The 20,106-nt window shown below is 42.1% G+C and overlaps 1 protein-coding gene across 1 annotated transcript in view; it reads left to right on the top strand.

Annotated features, from left to right (window-relative positions):
• The first annotated feature begins 254 nt into the window (after positions 1-254).
• lhfpl7 (LHFPL tetraspan subfamily member 7) overlaps positions 255-20,106 on the top strand; it is a 113,257-nt gene continuing 93,405 nt past the window's right edge. Inside the window, exon 1 of the mRNA XM_074611186.1 lies at positions 255-1,212. Within this exon, the coding sequence (XP_074467287.1) occupies positions 826-1,212 (387 nt within the window). The 5' untranslated portion in view covers positions 255-825. The remainder of the gene's footprint in view (positions 1,213-20,106) is intronic.

The following is a 20,106-nucleotide window of genomic DNA, read 5'->3' as shown; positions in this document are numbered from 1 at the left end:
ACAAGACATAAAACAACAAGAGTCAATACCAAAAGGAGAATTCACTGTTTACCATTGGCAGAGCATTTTGGCAAATTGTTCTTGGTCTCTACCCACATAATCAGCTGTGCTGTTCATCCCACAAATGCATGATCCTTACAAGTTGGACATCATTGCGAAGGTAAATAAACAGGCTTTCCAAAGTTGTAAAATACAATGCCAATTAGCACTGTAACAACAGAGAAATAATCCACCAAACACAAACGTTTTTCCACAGTTTATATCCTTTATACACCTGAGCACTACCTCAAACCTCGCCGCGCCTCTTTCTTTCAGGATTTCATTTTGAAAATCCCAACCGGAAGTACTCATTTTAACCCTGGTGAGCTTGACGCGGTCCAGGCGCACTCTCTCTTTCTGAAGTGCGATGCTGACTGTCCGCGTTGAGAGGCAGAGAGCAAGTAGACAGAGAGAGGAGCAGCAGAGGACACCTGCTGTCCAGGACTATGTTAGTGTTATAGTGTCTTTATATTAACCCGCTCCTCCAGCTGAACACTGCGAGGACAACAACGCACCAGGCTTTGGGTGTGACAAACATTACGCGCGTCAGGTTTTGGGCATCTCTCCAGGCTGAGTGGAGGCGCGGATGACTTGACTTTCTACCGACATCACTCCTCCTGCTGCTGCTGATGGACGTTTTCTTACTGGTTTGTCCGTCCAGACCAGATGTCCTGGTGGGGACACACACACACACACACTGTGGATGTCCAGTGTCTCTTTTATCTGCTGATGTGCTGCTGAGGAGCTGAAGTTGGAAGTCTTGTCTCTTGTAGGTGTGAGCTCCAAATGCATTCGCTCCTGGGCCGGGAGAAGAAAGAAGAAGAAGCCGGGTTTGGGATCGATCTGGGTCTGGGTCTGTCTCCGGGCTTTCTGCTGCCCCCCCACGCTGCCACCATGTTCAGCTGCGTGGGCTGCTTCTGGGTGCTCCTCTCCTCTGCTCTGGTCGCTGTGTGCAGCTTCAGCTTCATCTCTCCTGCCTGGATTGTTAAGGACCAGATGAGGAACAACCACCACCAGCACAACCAACACCAGCAGCACCACCACAGCACCAACAAGGACTCTGTGAGCTTTGGTTTGCTGTGGCACTGCTCGGAGTCTCTGGATCACATGTACCGGTGCTACACCTTCGGAGGACTGGGCAAATTCGCAGAGATCCCCTCCAGCTCCTGGCAGGTAAGGCAACCATATATGTCCATCACATGTGGGTGGATGGATGAGAGCATGTGGGGCATCAAGTGGGTATAGAGTATGGCATTATAGGATCCAGGAGAGAGCAATGTTTTAGGAGCAAATATGAATAAATCTGAATAAATCTGAGCAAATCATTCATCAATCAAAGTCTAATTACTGCCCTGAATCAAGAAAATTACACCTGATTAAAGACTCTTGATTTGAGACATTTAATCAAACATGTTGCATGCATAACAAGTCATTTATCCTTTCAATTTCAACTTCAAATGACTTGTTAGATGTAAATCTTCCAATCTCTGCTCATCCATCAGCTATTACTCCATGTATCCACAGAGGTTCATGTGATTTCTCAGCTTTCTTTTTGCAAAGCTGCAGTGACTCTGCCATCAGGGGTTCACTGTCTGACACCTCATGATGAAAACTCTCTGTGGTCGCTCCCATACATGCTTGCTGCACATGTGTCACAGTAAAACTGACTGACACAACAAGATATTAAAGAAAATGACTCTTGATTTGAGACATTTAATCAAACATGTTGTTTTTTTGCATGCATAACAAGTCATTTATCCTTTAAATTTCAACTTCAAATGACTTGTTAGATGTAAACTTCCCAATGTCTGCTCATCCATCAGCTATTACTCCATGTATCCACAGAGGTTCATGTGATTTCTCATCTGTTTTTGGCAAAGCTGCAGTGACTCTGCCGTCAGGGTTCACTGTCTGACAACTCTCATGATAAAACTCTCTGTGGTTGCTCCCATACATGCTTGCTGCACATGTGTCACAGTAAAACTGAATGACACAACAAGATAATTGCCGTGGTAGCTCTGGCTGGAGTCAACTTCCATGAAACGCATGAGGTTGGGTGCATGATGCAGTGCAGAAGAAATGATCCATTGATCTGAGTTGTGTATCATACAGAGCAGCATCTGTAGCACAGCACGCCAGACACACATCAAAGCTGCTCTAGGTTTGCCAGGCTGCTGCTGCTCACCGATCGGGTGGCTCCCCACCAGCAGGAATTTCAATTTTTGTCAAATTGAAGCAATTGTGTGAGTGGCTGTTTTGGAACCACACTGCATTTCTCCCTATCTATGTTGTAAAAACAGCTGTGCAATTATATCCAGCAACAAACACCCTCACAAATGGGAGTGTTTTGAGGGTTTGATCACATTGGTGGGCCAATGTGGATCTATGTGTAGGGATCTTGACTTCAGGAAAGTTTGGAAGTGTTGCAGATTGTTGCTGAGGCTGTGGGAGACAGAGTTTGTGAAAGCTTGTTAGAGCAAAAACAATTGGCCTTGTTTCAACAGGGGTTCTCAAACTTTTTGGGGTCCAGGACCCCTTAAAGCTTCAGCAGGCAGAACGTTTTTGGCATTATTGTGCAAAAAATTCTGAGATAACCTTTCAGCATATTGTAATTCAAGTGCTCTGAGAGAAAATTAGACTTCTGCACCTTCTCAGGCTTTAAAAAAATCTAGCCCGTGACAGGAGATTTCCAATCACAGATCATTTCAGAGAGAGAGAGCATTCCTATTGGCTGTGCTCCGGCTGGTGGGCGGTGCTTGGTATTTCCTCAACTGATCTCAACATGGCTGTCGGGTCACAAACTTTCTCATTTTACAGCTAAACAGTACACTACAAGATGTTTCTGAAAACATTTGAGGCAAGAAATAGGCATTAGAGTAACGGAATATTGATTCATATTTGATCAGCGCTGCCTAGTTTGATCGTTTGATCGGAGTTCATGAGTGATTGACAGCTGCTCAGAGACGGTAAGGCTCCAGCTCGGCTCTGATTGGTTGTTTTCCTCCGGTCTGTGAAATCTTGCAGATGCCATTAGGAGCACCAGAGGAAACAGAGGCACATGATTTTTTTTTTAATCATATTTGCTCCATTTCTACCCACTGCTGCTTTAAAGGGGAGAACATTTTCCAATGACCCCCTCATAATCGTAACACCGATAAAGCATAATACTTACTACCATTTTTACCCTTAGATGCCATTGGAACTATTTGTATCCTAAAACTTTTCAACCTAGATACTTCAGACCTGTTTGATAGAGATAAACAGAAACACATTTCAATTTAAATCATGTTAATATCACTTTGTTTTGCCCTGATATTCCGGGTGCTTTGTAATCAGATGTAGCGTTACCTTGGCCGGCTTCATGGCTTCGTTAGCTAGCAGCTGAATACACTTTAAGTTTCCTGTCGCTCGATATAACTGTCGTCATATTTTCTCAATTTAGCTAGTTTGACGATACTTGACGATATGGACAGACTCAAATATTTCTCCATGCTCGCCAGCTAGCTAGCTGGCTAATAAGCTAAGCTAAGCAGCAGCAGGAACAGTTCGTTACGCCCTGAGTGAAGTGGCTGATTCATGGCAGATTGACATGATGTGTCACAATCATATCAGAGTTTCTATTGGCCCACAGCTACCATGGGTGGGAGTAATGGACACAATATGCTTGTTTTATTGGCGCAAATGGTCCCCATCTGTACTTTTTAATGATACAGCACAATTTTAGAATTCATAGCTAACTATTTCATGGACCCCCTGACAGAGTGCCACGGACCCCTGTGGGTCCCCGGACCCTACTTTGACAATCACTATGTTAGAAGACTTTGTATCTGGGACGATGTCGGATGATTTCATTCACTTATACAGGCAGGTTTTTTTTTTAACTGCTGCACTATAGCAGCAGCCACCTCTGGAGTTATGATTTATGCATGAAGGGGGAATTAGCATTTGAAAGGGAGATATTAATAAGTGGCTGCTGTGTGATTGTAGCGCAAGTATCTCTGCAGAGAGGGGAAGAACACAGCGCCTGGGATTCTTTTCACAGGTGTTGAGACTGCTAGAGACCGATAGAGAGCAGGGAGCAAACACAGGACAGATTAGGATCTCTGTATGTTTAGCTCATATCATTTATATTCAGACATTAACATCCTTTACTGGACTAAAGTGTGTGTTTAAGGATCATTTGGCTAAAATCAGCAGTGCCAGTTGTCACTGAGTCAATTAGTGGGTCCAGTTATGAGCTTCTCCTCCAGTTTGTTAGTGATGGAGCTGCGTTCCTGCGCTAGAGCTACACGTGTTATTACAGCGGCGAACCCGAGCGCACGATCCTGCTCCCACAGCCGTTAATAAAGGTGAAGGGGCCATTAAGTTTTCATCAGAGCCACTCTATTACTCCAGCACTCCTCACCAATGTGCACATCGTTTTGCTGATGCAGTTTCATTTTCAACTTGTCAACAACTTGCACACTGAAACACAAACCTGTACAGTCCATAGGCGACAATATTGTATATAGAGATGTCTATGCAACACACACATGCCTCAGCAATCCCACTGTGTGTTTGTTAGTAGAAGATGACAGTTGTATATTGAGCTCTGTGGTCTCCATCAGAGTGGAGTGTACTCTTGGCTCACTGTGAAAAGACAAGCCGAGCCCTGCGGATGCTGCGAGAGTGAACCAGGGGCGGACGAGGACAGGACAGGAGGAGGAGGAGGGGAGGAGGAGGAGGAGGAGGAGGAGGCGGCTCCCTGAGAGGCTGGCCTACTTGTGCTGTAGTTTCTGTGGGCTTTTCTGTTGTCGCTTCTTCATGTTGTCAAAAGCTTTTTGCTTGGACCACGCTGCCCGTCCAGTGCTGCTGGCGCTCAGTAGCCCAGCACTGTTGGCCGTCGCCAGGCTGGCAGGGGCGCTGCATCCATTTAGACACACACACACACACACAAACACACACACACACACACATACAGACAAACCCCTGTGAGATGTGAAAGAGGGTGGCAAACAAACACAGTGTGTTTATGTTGGGTTATTTGGAGGATGGTCAAGAAGATTCCCTCGTTTACAACATGCCAGAGATGTACGGCACCTGACAAACTCAAGATATAGTTGTATGATTGCAGAGTTTGATTACTTTTGTTTCTTTATTCATTATTCATTTGTTTGTACTTATCCTTATGTTCTTCTCCTGACAACGTGTGTTGGCACCATAGAACGTATATAAGACGTGGACACAGTAACTGTGACGCCACTCATTGGTTTGTGGACTGCTGTTTTGAAGCCTCGAGTTCAGCAGTTTGGCCGTCACCATCTGGTTTTTTTGCAACCAGAAGTGACACGAGAGGGTGGAGCTAAGTACAACCGAATAAGAATAAGACGTTTTTAGATGACCTAAATGTTACAATTTACTTTTGTGAACTGGAGATGCCCACTGGTCTAGATAGACTTTTTTCTGCTTTTTACAATGTAGTAGTATTAAGCCCAACCATGTAGTTTTTTCTTAAACCTAACTATGGTGGGTTTGTTTCTTAAATCTAAAGTGATGCCAATGGGCGCGACAAAGCGACAGTATGTGACGAGTTGGGATGAGAACGTGTTGTTTAGTCGTAATCGTGACTTGGATGCTAACGTGAATGCTACTTACAAGTTGGAAAATGGTCTTTAGTGTAACTCGGCATAATCCATGATCCATAAAAGTGTTTTTCAGTCAATCAGTGCAGCACAGCAGCGCACGTTATGCTTCTAACAACAGGAAAGCTATTGAAAACTCTTCTGCAGTGGTTCTCTACATAAATTATTCCTGGTATTACTTCTGCTTGTTTCTGCTTGGTTTGTCTGATTTTTCCGTCAGAGCAGATGTAGAGTATACCGGTAGTGTGCGAGCAGCATGTTTGTGTACATGCACACACGAGCGTGTTACATTCGTGTGCAGATAAGTCAGTGGAAGTGTGAAAGCGTGAGTGCTGCGGTGGTGGTTGCCAGGTTGAGCGTGTCGGTGGAAGAGGTGCACTGTGAGCTGCTGCTAGGTAATGTGTGAAGGAGGAGGAGGTCGGCCTGCCAGAAAACATTTTCACCTTAACTTGTTAACAGCTTATGCGCTTCCAGCTGCTTCACAGCACTAAACACTGGAGTTGGATTAGCTTGGCCTCTGTGGTAACCAGCCAACACAGTGCATGTGTACACAGGAGGTGTCTGGATCCTCTTTACTGTATGTGTGTTTGCTGGCTCGGAGGTGGCGCGTGTTCTTCTCACACAGTACATTGGCCACTGAATGTCAAGGTCGTCTTGTAGCCTAAATGAGTCGTGGCCGAGCTCCAGGAACACTGATTGGAAAATGTCTGAGTTCGTCCTCCTCTTTTGTCTGTCTGCGCAGAAAAATGGCAGCCTGACAAGGATGTGGGAAAAAAAAGAGGATGCGATTGGCTTCCAATGAAATCCTCCGACACACGAGACAAAACAATCGGCCCATGTTGATTTCCCCACATGCCAAGAAGATGAATTGTAGACGTTACTGGAGATGTTTCACCATGCCTAATTGCCAGCTACCTATGAAGTACACTTACTGGTGCATAAACCCTGCTAGACACTCTAAATGTCATTTCACCACTCAGTGAGCCAGAACTAGTTTTAAGTAGAGAGATAACTCATTTAATGGAATTCGCTTATGATTCTTTTGTCTCTCTGCTACTCAGGTTCTGTCTTTGCCCTCCTTCATTAAGGTCAATACCTAGAGAAGTTTCTCTGTGAAAGAATGTTAACAGGAAAAAGGATGTTAACTGCTTTATTTTCAGTGTATTGTTTTATGTGTGAGAATGTTATTTTACATCAAAATCAATTTCAATTTGTCGCAAATAGTAAAATGATTTTAAAGCATCATAAATGTCAAGATGTAATCTGTATTTTATACTGCTTTAGCTATAGAGAAATATTATACAAGTAGTACAGTAAAACTGTGGAAATATATTCTACACTGCTTGTGTTGCACTGTCTGCAGTGTAGCAAAATAACTAAAATCAAAGTATGTCTGGAAGTAAGTTCCAAATACATCAAATAAAGGTTCTATTATAAGCCAAAACATTTAATATCTAATTTACCTTTATTCAACTTACATTAAAGAGGACTTATTAAGCTGCAGCTTACCGGCTGTGCTGCAGCACCTCTTTTCACCCGTTGTCTGAAACGCTGTGTTTGGGCTGGCCCTTTCAAAAAGCCCAGTCTGCTCTGATTGGTCAACTGAATCAAACTCTTCAGACTCCGCTCCAATTCCGCTCTATAGCTTTGTTTGACGGTGTGCCAAACTAGCCGCTATAGGCAGCTATTATGCAAATGTGTTACTTGGTGACATCACCACGTTACGGAAGAAAAGGCAGGACTTCAAGCAAGACGTTTCGGGCAGTTCAGATGCAGTGTTTCTGTGGGGGAGAGTAACTCCCTTTGGTTTGAACTTTGGGCTTTTTAACTTTGCAGATCTTTTACATGCACAATAAAATATCTAACACAATGATAGAAAATGGAAAAAACACAAAAGCATAATAGATCCTCTTTAATTTGGTAGTTTTTTGCACACTTCTACTTTCTGAAGTATGTTTTTAAGTTACCTAAAAGATGTTACTGAATGTCAATACAGTTGAAATCACGCCTTAAAGCCTCTGAACACCCACACAGGTGTTTTCAGTTAATCTGGTTGACTAGACCTCTAATAGGACTGTGTGGACATGTATAGACCGTAGACTGCTCAAGCATCTTCCTGAGTGACCTGTTAGGAAAGATACGCCTCTGACGGAGCAGAGAGATACTTACCGAGACAACATGACCCTTTTAACATTACTCTAATATTTGTAGGGATATCTTTCCACTGTTTTGTTGCTGTAACTGAAAAAGCAGTGTGAGTAACGTAACTGTTGTCGAGCAATGTTTTTATATCTCCCCTCTTTGATGATCCTGTTAGTCTAACATCACTATGAGCTGTGAGAATACATAGTTTAAACCTGCAGTATCTTATAAAGTAAGCAAACATAACAACAAAATCAAAGTTGATAATATTGCAATAGTGGTACGAGTTCTTTTTTTTGTCCAAAGCTTTAAGAGCTGGTTTAAAGGCTAAAGCCTCGTCTAGCATACTGCAAAATACATCACTTTAACCGTTGCATACTGCATACTACTCAGGAACGCAGTATGCAATATGTACTGTACATTATACTGCATACTGCGTTCGTCAGTAGTATGTAGTAGGCGGTTTCAAATACAGCCTTTATTTCCAGTAAGCCTTTTTCACAGCAGACATTTTGACTTGACAGAGTGCGAAAGGTACAGGTGTAACTAATACCACTAACGATGGCTCCGTTCTATTCAAGTGTCCCAGTGAGAGTGACAGTAAATCAGCATGCATAATAACTGGAACCTGGATTCAAAGCAGCTAAATGGAATTCAGCCATCATTCATTATTTGCACCTGTGCTTTTTCTACTGTGACATGTCAAAATGTCTTCCTTGAAAAAGGCCTATTATTCCAGATTAAGGACTGTAGGAACATGATTAGGGAGGTGAGAAAAGGGGGAGGGTTTTGTGGTTTTTCTTCTGGCTGAAGGGTTAAGGTAGTCTCTAGTCTGTCTGGGTTTTCTATTTTTTTCTTTGCAATAGTTACATCAGAAAGACAGCTTCCACTTGCACCACGGATCATAAAGGTGCCATATGTACAGTAGCTACAACAGTTCTGTCTCTATATCAGGGTTTTGTTCGTCTGTACACTGTTGGCACATATTAAAAGTTCCATTAGAGTTACACGATTAAACATGTTGTACCAATTTAACACTGGAGGGTGTTGCAGGTTTTTTTTCTAAGTCAGAAGGATGGTTGAAAGGAAAGCAGTAATAACCCAGGGGAGAGCCTTGCTCTTTTACAAAGTGAAACATAAGGTTCAGCCCCCCCCTCACAAACCCAATCATTTTTGCACAGTCCCTTAAAGGGGAACTCCACCAATTTTACACATCAAAGTGTGTTTACAGGTCTTACAGAGTATTACTGCATATGTGAAAATAGTCTTCTGATAAATTCAGTATTGGTTGGGGCTGAAGACTACATGGTCAATCACATTTACACACCAACTTCTCTGCGTTGTCTGCGTTTTGTCGCATCGGTCTAAAGGCAAAAGAGGGTTGTTTGACATCTTGGAATTGGGGATGGCTTCAAAACAATGTAGGAAAGATTACACATTAGTGATTGTGCTCTATAGGCAGCTAAACAATAGCTTCTTGATAATATCATTCATTCATTTCCCCCTTTGGAACTAGCGCTACCCATTGAACCAACATAATTAATTCAGTTTTGTCTTATATTGCGAACTTTCGCAATGAATAGAATAATGAAACGCATCAGACTCAGTGTGTAAGGTTTCTGTGTGTAACTTTTTTTATTGGATGAAGGATAAAAAAAAAAAAACGGACTTGGTGACTCTTGAATTTTGAACCAAATAGATTGAAAAAATACACATTTTGTTTACATTTTACTGACATCATTCATGATTCAATTCAGAATCTTTCATCCACTCAGAATATGCTGTACTTTAGTGACAGTTTTACAGCTGCAATGATTAGTCGATTATTTGATTAGTTATTCGTCCATCTACAGAAAATGAACTATTTTTTATTACTGAATAATCATTTTGACTTATTTTTTTAAGAAAAAAAAAGCCCAAATTCTGTGGTTCCAGATTCTCCAATGAAAATATTTTCTGGTTATATTAGTTTAATGATAGACAACTAAATATGTTTGGGTTTTGGACTGTTGGTCGGATAAAACAAGACATTTGAACACGTTGCTTTGGGCATTTGGAAATTGCGATCGGACATTTTTCACAATTTTCGGACACGTTATAGACCAGAAAAAGAATCATCGGATTAATCGGTAAAGAAAATAATAATTTGCTGCAGCCCTAAACGGTTTTATAAAGTTTTCTGGCTTCAATAGGCCGCACTGAGAGGAGTTAAGTCGTTGTGAAAACGCTGAAAGGAGTGAATGCACCGTTGCTGAATATTTCTCTATAACCAGACATGACATGTGCCCTCCCAAGCAGAACATGATGGTGTGCACTTGGTGGACAGCAGGTTCAGGCGGAGACTCGGCAGCGTGCCGCCTAATAACAGAATGATGGACAGGGTCTGGCCTTTATCTCTCTGAACAACATGAGAGAGAACTGAAGGGTCTGTGCTCTGAGCTGGCCGCGGGGTCCAGAAAGTCCAATAACACGCACACACTCACGCACACACACATTCCCAGGGGAGTCAATGTATTCCTCGCCACTTGCTGACAAACACACGCCGGCTCAACAGACTGTAGCAGAAGGCTGTGAAATGTCCACCGAACAGAAAGCCGCTACTTCGTCCTTGATGCAGTTCGCTCCGTAGATTTGCTGTAGCAGTAAAGCTTCTCTCATAGCCTCTCTCCTTTAATGCTAATGGGGGAACCTCTGTGGTGAAAGCCATTTGTGTGTGGAAGTGTGTCTGCCTGTTATAAATGATGTTATGAGGTCTAATGCACATGTTGTATTCTTGCTTCGCCCCCCGTGGGGACTCCGCTGCCCAGTTTTTGCATGCGAGACAAAAGGCGGACTTGTCTCGGCTGCTTTTTCCCGCTGACCTCATTCTGTTTAGAGCTTCATCATGTACAGTGCTTTCCACAGAGGCGCTTTCACTACACACACAAGTATGATCAGGCAACACATACTTCTTTTACACAGCGAGATGAAAAGAGGCAGAGTGATGCACACACACAACAACAAAAAAATTCTCCCACCCGTCGGAGTGTGATCAAAAGAGACGTTGATGTGTTGTTCAGTGGCTGTCCGTGTCAGCGCTGATGCAGTAATTAGGGGTTCAGGGAGGGAATGCCGAGGGGCAATAGAACAGAAGAGAAAGACCCAGTGAGTTATTTCAATAAAAATCTCTCCCTTTCTTACTCTACAAAAACCCCAATGCTAAAACAAGGCATTCAAAACCAGCGAAAAGCAGCCTTCATCCATATTCACACTCGGTAATAAACTGAACTTCCTTTCAGCTGATATCATGAAAGGAATCCCACCTGTAATGCAGCGGCTACCGTCTCCGGTCCATTTCCCCCTCCGCTCTCCCCTGACCTTTAGCCCAGCCTCTTGTTGTGCGTGCACTTACCTGTGAGCGGAGAGTAAAGAGCGCAGCACATACGAGAGGCGAGAACGGAGGGGGGGGAGGTCAAGAGTCGTGTTTTACTGCCATCTTCCTCCCGCCCGAGTTGTTTTTCAGGTGGCTGGGTTAGAGCAGAGCCGCACATCATCTCTCCGCTCTACACAGCAGCCGCTGCTTTACGAGACAAACACATCCTCGGCTCCGGGGCTCGGCCTCGTATGAATTAGAGCCGTTTTGTGTTTGCTTGTCTGTTCACCTTGACTTATACCTGGTACATAAATAGACTCATTGCAAAAAAAAAGTTCAGTGTTAGAGCAGGAGAAGGCGACTGAGATAGATGTTTGGTCCTTTTGACAGCAAGTCCTGCGTGAAATGTGGTGTGCTGCTGACTTATTATCATACCGTGCATGTTTACTTCAAGGCCACCGTCTGACTGGTGACAAAATTAATGGTATAGGCAGCGTGTATACAGAGGAGAGTTTTACAATGATAGATTTGGGGATGAATGGGCCATTTTGGATGGCATTCTCGTTTTCACGCCGTCACCAGCCACCATTTACGTTGCCTTTTCTCTTGTTTGAGACCATTCTAAACCTCCAGTATGTTTACTGCTAATGCAATTTGACTAAAATAACTGTTGGAAATGGGTTAAAAGTGTTATATGGTGTGCTGATATGTCAGGCTGCTATTTATCTTTTGTTATCTGCCGCTGATATGAGCAGTTTGTATGATTTGTCAATACTCTGCTCGTAGTCTATGGAGGCCACTTAAAGCATCATACTCTCCGCATTTATTATGCCGTGAACTACAAATGGTGCATCTACTGTACGTAACTGCTCATCTTTTTTGAAAGCACACCGCGAGTTTCCACACTGATTTTTCTACCATCCAGGCAGCTGCTGGTTTCGATTGATGTAGGCACACAATGGAAATCAAGTTCAATCATACAGAGACTTGCTTTAGAAAGGTAATCCACCATTGTGAATATTGGGTGCCTTTTATTTATTTATTTATTTATTTATGATGAAATTATGTTATTATGTGGGAATACAGCTGCAAGCGGTGGCTGTTCTCTCTGACATCCGAGACTCCGGAGTCGGCTGCTGCATCAGAAGCTCTTATTTTTAATCCACATTGCAATTCCTTCTGTAATTTGCTCTTGAATCTAGCATGTTGGCAGCAGGCGATTTGAGGGGGGATGAGGGGAAATGCCATCCCCCTTGAGGGCAAAATAACCAAAATGCCGTCCCCTTGTTAACCTGCCACCCCCTACTGTCCATCCCCAAGTAGCAGAGAGAGTGCAGGGTCAGAAGGGTTGTTTAGTTGAATATGTTAGTCTTGTCTGCCTGACTCCCAGACCATGACTCTGAAATATCAGTAGCCAAACTGTGCTGTGTATTGATAAATCCACGGCGCTGTCCGTGGTGCTGAAGTAGCAGACGGATTGCGAATCTTACTCTGATTCCTGCTCATCTGTCAGTGTTGTCTTGGATCGTCTTGTGGGGGGTGGATGTAGGAAAACAGAAATAAAGAAGTATGTAACTGTATGTATGCTACAACATTGTACATAATGCTAACATATGTACATAATGTGACAATATAAACACAATATATGTAAAGAAATATAACTAAGTAATACAATTTAAAATAAGAAATGAGAATATACGAAATATGTAGCAACATATTTGCATTAAGAAGTGCAATATGTAACATATAACCACAGTGCAGATAAGTCAATACAAAATGCTGAGAAGTGGGATCTATTAAGTGTGTTAAATATAAATTTCAGAATGGTATAAATAAGAATTAAATAAGAATATTTCTTGAAAAGTACAGTATTAATGTAGTATTATTGCACAAATGATTGTACAGTTGAGTTAAGTCGGTATTGTTTATAGCAACTGATGGGTGAAACAAGTCAAGGTCCAGTCTATTGACTCAGAGTGTATGAGACACTCAGAGGGAGGAGTTGGGAAGTTTGATGGCCTCAGGCAGGACTGACTTCCTGTGGCGCTCTGTGGTGCGTCTCGGTGGAATGATTCTCGCAAAGATACTGAACCCCAGGTTGCTCCCGAAGGCTGTGCCATCGGTGTGTGAGTGTTTGTGAATGAACATTAGTTTACATCCTGATGAGCATCATTGTATGGCTCAGCCTCTGCCATCAGTGTGTGAATGTGTGGGTGATGGGTGAACGCTGACTTAAAGCGCTATGAGTGGTCGGAAGACTAGAAAGGCGCCGTATACTGTAAATGCAAGTCCATTTGCTTGTTTTTCAGGACAGTTTCAACTCTCTCTGCAAGTGGATTTTCATGCTGTTTTGAAGAACAATATAAAACAATAGCTGCCTGGAAGGTAGCACATCAATTTCAAAGGCTTTAGAAAAAGGTTGGCACTGGCAGTCATTTTAAGAATACAGGATTTGTAGTCAATTCAGTTGACTTTAAGAGACTTTAAGGAACTCGTTATTGGCACAGTTTGTAACAGCTATAGGTTCAATCAGCATCACTGCACAGACACAAGCACACAGCCACAAATCACAGTCTAATATCCTAGAGACTATATCACAAATACACATAGCACAGTTTTAAAATAAGTCATAGTGCAATGATTTGTTCAAAGCAACAGACACACATATCAAGAGCATTATGGGGGTCACCATCTTGCTCAAGGACAGTTTGACATGTGGAGTTGGAGACAACCTCACAGTGATGACTGAGCTGCTGTACTGTCTGAGGTACACCCTCTCACTAAATGCTTTTTTTCCACATGATTAAAAAATGGAAAATTCTGTAAAAACGTCCTACCTTGGGGTTGGGTGTGTCCTTCCTCAAGGCAATCCAATCTAACTCTGGCGTCTGCAGATTTTGTCACCAATTGTTGGATGTAAAAAATTTTTGGGGGAGTGTGTGGACAGGCGGAGCGGGTCAAGAGGTCAGCGCAGCACACGGGAGGGGAATTGAAATCGCAGGTTGCACAGCTGTCCAGATGATGGATAGAACAGGTGGCTTTAGGGAGAGATGAGGAAGAGGAGGAGGAGGAGGAGGAGGAGACATGTTGATCTGCATTTTATACCCATCTAGGTGAAGTAGAGAGGAGATCAGTCTGGCTGAGAGAAGGAGAAAGATGTATGATCTCATCAGCCTTGATGGATGGATGGCACAGTGCAGCGTGTGATCATTTTCTGCTGCTTCTTATATCTGACATGTGACACTCTCACAGCAGCGGGCGCAGCGAGACACGAGCTGTGATGAAAGCCCCCGATGGTCAAAAACGTGATATACAGAGAGTAAAGGTTTATTCAAATATTGGCTGAACTCCCAGCAGCGGCACACGCGTCGACTCTGTGAGCGTTTATCTCTCTTATGAATTATACTCTTTGCTTTGGTGATATTTAAGAGCCTCTGATCAGCAGTTCCCAGGTAGACACAGCGAGCTGTCTGACTGATAGAGTCGGGGCGGCATATCTGAGCTCTGTTTCCTTCACCGGGGAGCGGCTGAGTCAGCGGTCTCCGAGAGGCTGCCGTCCATTTGTTAAGCAGCCTGTCACTTCCACTGGCTTCACCGTGGATCCCGCGGGTAGTTTATGTATTGATTTAACAGGGAGCCTTTCTCCATTTTTTAACATAAATGATGGCTCACTTGGCTCGATGCACTGGAGCCGCGCGACTCGGCCCCCCATCAGTAGTCAAAGCACAGGGGTTGCAGGTACAAGAGCTCAGGGTGACTTGATACGGTAAATCCACCTCCGCTACACATCTTAGAGTTGACATCCTGTACAGGAGAAAGATGCTAGTGAGGGGCGAAGCTGCTAGTTTGATGGAATCAACTCTATTTTTGTGATGTTCCACTCCGTCTGGATATAGTTTTTTTTTTTTTTTTTTACTGCTCCACTTTTACAGCTTCTCACAAATCCTGCAACATCAAAACACAAAGCTCCTGGGATCCCGCCAAGCTCCCAAACATAACTTCAACTCCGTTGAATCCCGGAGCGAGTTGTGCAGCTTCAGAGAAGAAAAAATTCCACAAGTCCCATGTGTGTAGACTTATTCAGTATGATATAAAGGGAAATGTCACTGCATTTCTGCTTTGGAAGACAGTTTAGACATGTCAGGCATTAAAAAGAAATTAGCTGTTGGCTGGGACACGGATTGCCTGTGTTCCCCTCAAACATTTAGTTTCAGGGTCAGAAGGGAATTGCAGCATCTGATCACATTTTCTATTCTACTACCAGAGGCAAAGACTTTCTACCTCTATCCCTGAAACTATGTAGATAGAAGCAGCCTCTATGTGGGGAACATTGAAGTTCATGTTTTTATGTATTGATGGTTATGTGCACAGAACAAAATTCTTCAGATGTGTATTCTTTTAGTTTTAGAAATGGACAACAGCAGGTGTGATCATCATCTATTGCTAATGGTTTAGTTACCTCAGCCAAGGAGGTTCCTGTAAAATTCAGAATACATTTTAAGATTCTGTCAATAACATTTAAGGCACAGCTTGACTTCAGCCCCAGTTACATTGTTGATCTCCTTGCTCCTTATTCGACCTTCTACCTTTATCCATTCCTCGCTACAGTTGCAAGACAAAAGGTGATTGTGCCTTTGCTGTTTTAGATGAAACCCTCTGGAATCATCTTTCCCGACCAGGTCAGATTTGCTGAATCTTTGGACTGTTTTTAAGCGGCTTCTAAAAACCCAGTCGTATGTTTTTATTCGTTCTAGTTTGGCCTGTGAATGTTTTGTTTTGCAGTCTATTTTTACCTAATTAATTTATATTTTTTCAAGTATGAAGCACTTTGTAACTGTGTGTTTTAAAACATGCCATATAAAGAAAACTTTGCGTACTTACTTACACACATTATTTTTCACTTATGAAAACGGCCTTGGCGGAGGTCTGCACTCTCCGAGTGCCCTTTCAGTTTTTTAAAACAATATATTGATTGAATTTTCTTATTTTCCACAAGAGCAATATTAATAAAAACAAACCTATAATCAATAGTAACATACACAAACAAACACAGTTCACACCAACAAACATATACAGCGGAATAATGGAAGAAAAATCAGGTTCAAGATAAATCAGAGAGGGCAGCCAGACTTTGTATCACTGATCTGCTTTGGTATGTAGAATATTTGTAAGATACTCCAAAGGACCCAGTTCAAATATAACTTTACACCAACCCTTAACAGAAGGGCCCTTATCATTAATCCACTGTAATAATATAAGGGCTGTCAAAGTTAACGCGATACTACCGCATTAATGCAACTTGAGATTTTTAGGTTGTTTGGGCTCAATTTTAAAGCTAGAGTGGAGAAACTAGAAAAAACCTAATGAATCCATTTGTAGCAACCATGTCATACTAGTTTGTCGTTAAGAATGCTAAATAACGCTCCAAACTTAAGCTAAATTTTGGCGAGGAAAAACTGGTATGGCCATTTTCAAAGGGGTGCCTTGACCTCTGACCTCAAGATATGTGAAAGAAAATGTGTTCTATGGGTACCCACGAGTCTCCCCATTACAGACATGCCCACTTTATGATAATCACATGCAGTTTTGGGCAAGTCATAGTCAAGTCAGCACACTGACACACTGACAGCTGTTGTTGCCTGTTGGGCTGCAGTTTGCCATGTTATGATTTGAGTATATTTTTTATGCTTAATGCAGTACCTGTGAGGGTTTCCGGACAATATTTGTCATTGTTTTGTGTTGTTAATTGATTTCCAATAATGAATATATACATACATTTACATAAAGTAAGCATATTGGCCCACTCCCATGTTGATAAGAGTGTTAAATACTGGACAAATCTCCCTTTAAGGTACATTTTGAACAGATAAAAAAGTGTGATTGATTTAATTTGTACTTCATGACCAATATGTATTATATATTACTTCTCCCATACACCTTTAATCTTCTGTATATATATTATATAGGAGATAAGCCATGCTTTACATCATAAAACAAACTAAGAGACACCTTCCCTGGTTGTTGAAACAGCATTTTGTCAATAGCAGATATCTCAGGGCGACCCTTTTAAGGTTGCACTCTCAGTAATATAATGCCTTATTGGTATAGTTAATTAAAATAATCTTGTTTGTGGAGCTGTTATTTCCTCATCAATTGTTCAAAATGATATTAGACTATTATTTGAGTGCCCTTCCAGTATTGACAAGCGTATTTTCTTGCTCACTAAAACCAGCTAAGGGTGGAAAATATTCCTCAACAAAAAGTTAATTTCCGGCTCTGCAACAGTGAAGAGTTTGCTGCTGTGCTAATGTGCAGCTCCACAGAGAGAACTGAATGAGAAGAAAAGATGAATACGGGAGCACCCAGTAAGACGCGGCTAAAAGCAGACGCATAATAAAGTAATTTAGATGCAAGTCAATTTGTACATCAGTGTAACATCTCAAATTGATATTTGGATTTTTTTGTTAGGCTGTTTGTGGTTATAAATGTAACCCCTCCAAGGCCAGAAGAATAAGCATTTTGTTTTTATTCCCATTAGTGAACCAGTAAGTAATGACTTTAATAAAACCAGCAGCTCCTGTTGCTGACCATTATTCCTGTAAAGCTCCCTTATGCTCTCAAACAGAAACAACGCTGCTACTATGTGAATGGAGTCATGTTTTTAGATTAATATAATTGGTTAAATTCTCATTAAAGAATTCATAATTGATGGTTGAACACGAGCTGAACTCACTTATCATTTATCAGTGTTCGCCCGGCAGGGCATCAAAACTGAGCTTAATGAGTGACCTACTGTGTAATGATAAACTGTCATCATGTTGGATGAAGCGGCTCAGCAGCATGTTGTTGTCCAGTTACATCATCCAGTCATCATTCACCTCTATAGGCCACTCTCTGGGCTTCTTAACATGCAGCAGATGCTCTTTCTGATACTTCATGAGACTGATGCAACTGTGATCCAGACCTGGTAACACACACTTTATTTATTAGCCTTGCAGGAGATCTGCTCTCTTCTTGATTTGTATGAAAAAGAAGATTCCTGACTTATTTAACAGCAAGTAAGGGCGTACTGCTCCATCTCGAGATAAAGCCGTAGAGGTGTGGTTACCGGTTTGATTCTCAAACTAAAGATATTTCTAAATATTTCCTTACACGTTCCTTTGTGGGGGTCGGGAAGTTTACCGTGATCTGAGCGGACCAGTCTGACTTGCTGATGAAATGAAGCAGAGTGGTGGAGGCAGATATAGTAGCGTTTCCAGTCGCTACAGTACAGTATGCATGAATTATGAAATGTGCACTTGGGACCAGCGGTAGTGCAGATCATGCATAAATGCAACAGCAAGCTGGGCTGTGTGAGTTTTTTGAGGGTGTGAGGGCTGAAAGAGGAAGCATCCGCTGAAGCCCACGCGCTCTCTTTAACTTCTCCATTACAGGTGGAGGAGGAGGCTGGGCCGCGTGGACGCACTACAAGTCCTTTTATATCTGTTAATATTATTATTACAAACAGATGTTTTAAATTGGGGGGAGGTGTGTACTTGTAATTAAATGCCAAGGGATGCATGAGCTATTAATATTACATCTGTATTCTGAAATTTTTTTTGTAAATTACATCTTTTTTTCTGCAAACTCTCAAGTGATCTGGGAATAGTCATCCGGTTCAAACTGGATTTTTGAAAGTAACTCTCTCTTTAGAAGATGCTCTCATCAAACACTGACTAAATCATTTTCTCAAACTAATTAATTCCCATACTCTTCAACTCCTCTATGTCTTTTAAACAACATGTGGTATACGGTTTATTAATCCCAACAGCTCCTTAATGTAATAAACAGATACATAAAGAGATAAAGGCTTAACTAATCCAGGCTAACATGTTGTTATCAGGCTAAAGTAATCCTGTTCATTCTCATCCAGCTAATTCGGTCCTTTGAACACAGTCAGAGAATTGATTTGTTAATCCATGCTGGATTAGTTGTCTTGAATAAAAGTGCGCTCTTACTTTGAAATAAAGGCAACACGATTCGAGACGCGAAACCATGATCGGCACGCAGCCAGTGCTGATGTCGGTGTGTATGGGAAGCCTCCCAGCATGCACTGGTGCAACAGACTCATGGACACGAGTCTCATTTCATGTGTGTTGTTGCACTGCTGTTATTGTGGATTACATTATGTTCCACAGTGTTAAACAACTATGTGTGTGAAGTGAACATCCTTCTAAATGGGAATACAACTTACTTTGAAGTGATAATCATAGGCCTGCTGCAGCTAGTGATTCTCCTGTACGCTGTGAAATATTTATATTTCAGAATATTAGCTCACTGCAAAGTCTTATCACGTACACATTCAGACTATTCAAAGAAAACTTGCTGTCAAAAAAGTCTCCCAAAAAGTAGCCTTGCAGTGACAGTAGGCAGTATATTTTTGGCATCCTTGGGTAAAAATTCCATAATAACCTTTCAGCATATTGTTATTCAAGTGTTCTGAAAGAAAACTAGACTTCTGCACCTCCTCATGGCTCTATTTTCAGGCTTTAAAAAATCTAGCCTGTGACGGGAGACTTTGACCAATCACAGGTCATTTCATTGAGCGAGAGCGTTCCTATTGGCTGTGCTCCGGTTATGTGACCAGAACTTGGCGTTCCTTCACTAGATTTCACAATGCGTCACATATTTTCAAATTTTTACAGTTAAACCGTGCACTACAAGATGATTCTGAAAACATTTGAGGAGAGAAATAGGCCTTAACGTAACATAATATTGATTCACATTTGATCAGCGCTGCCTAGTTTGACCGTTTGGTCGGAGTTCGCGAGTGATTGACAGCCGGCTCTCATAGACAGCAGCTGGACAGCAGACCTCAGATCAGCTCTTACTGCTCGTTTTCCTCCGGTATGTGAAATCTTGCAGATGCAGTTAGGAGCACCGGAGGACACAGAGGCACATGATTTTTTTTCA

The sequence above is a fragment of the Sebastes fasciatus genome, chromosome 16 (genome assembly GCF_043250625.1).
Source record: "Sebastes fasciatus isolate fSebFas1 chromosome 16, fSebFas1.pri, whole genome shotgun sequence".
Classification (NCBI taxonomy): domain Eukaryota; kingdom Metazoa; phylum Chordata; class Actinopteri; order Perciformes; family Sebastidae; genus Sebastes; species Sebastes fasciatus.
The sequence above is the reverse complement of the archived record's forward strand: the minus strand, read 5'-3'. Positions and strand labels throughout refer to the sequence as shown.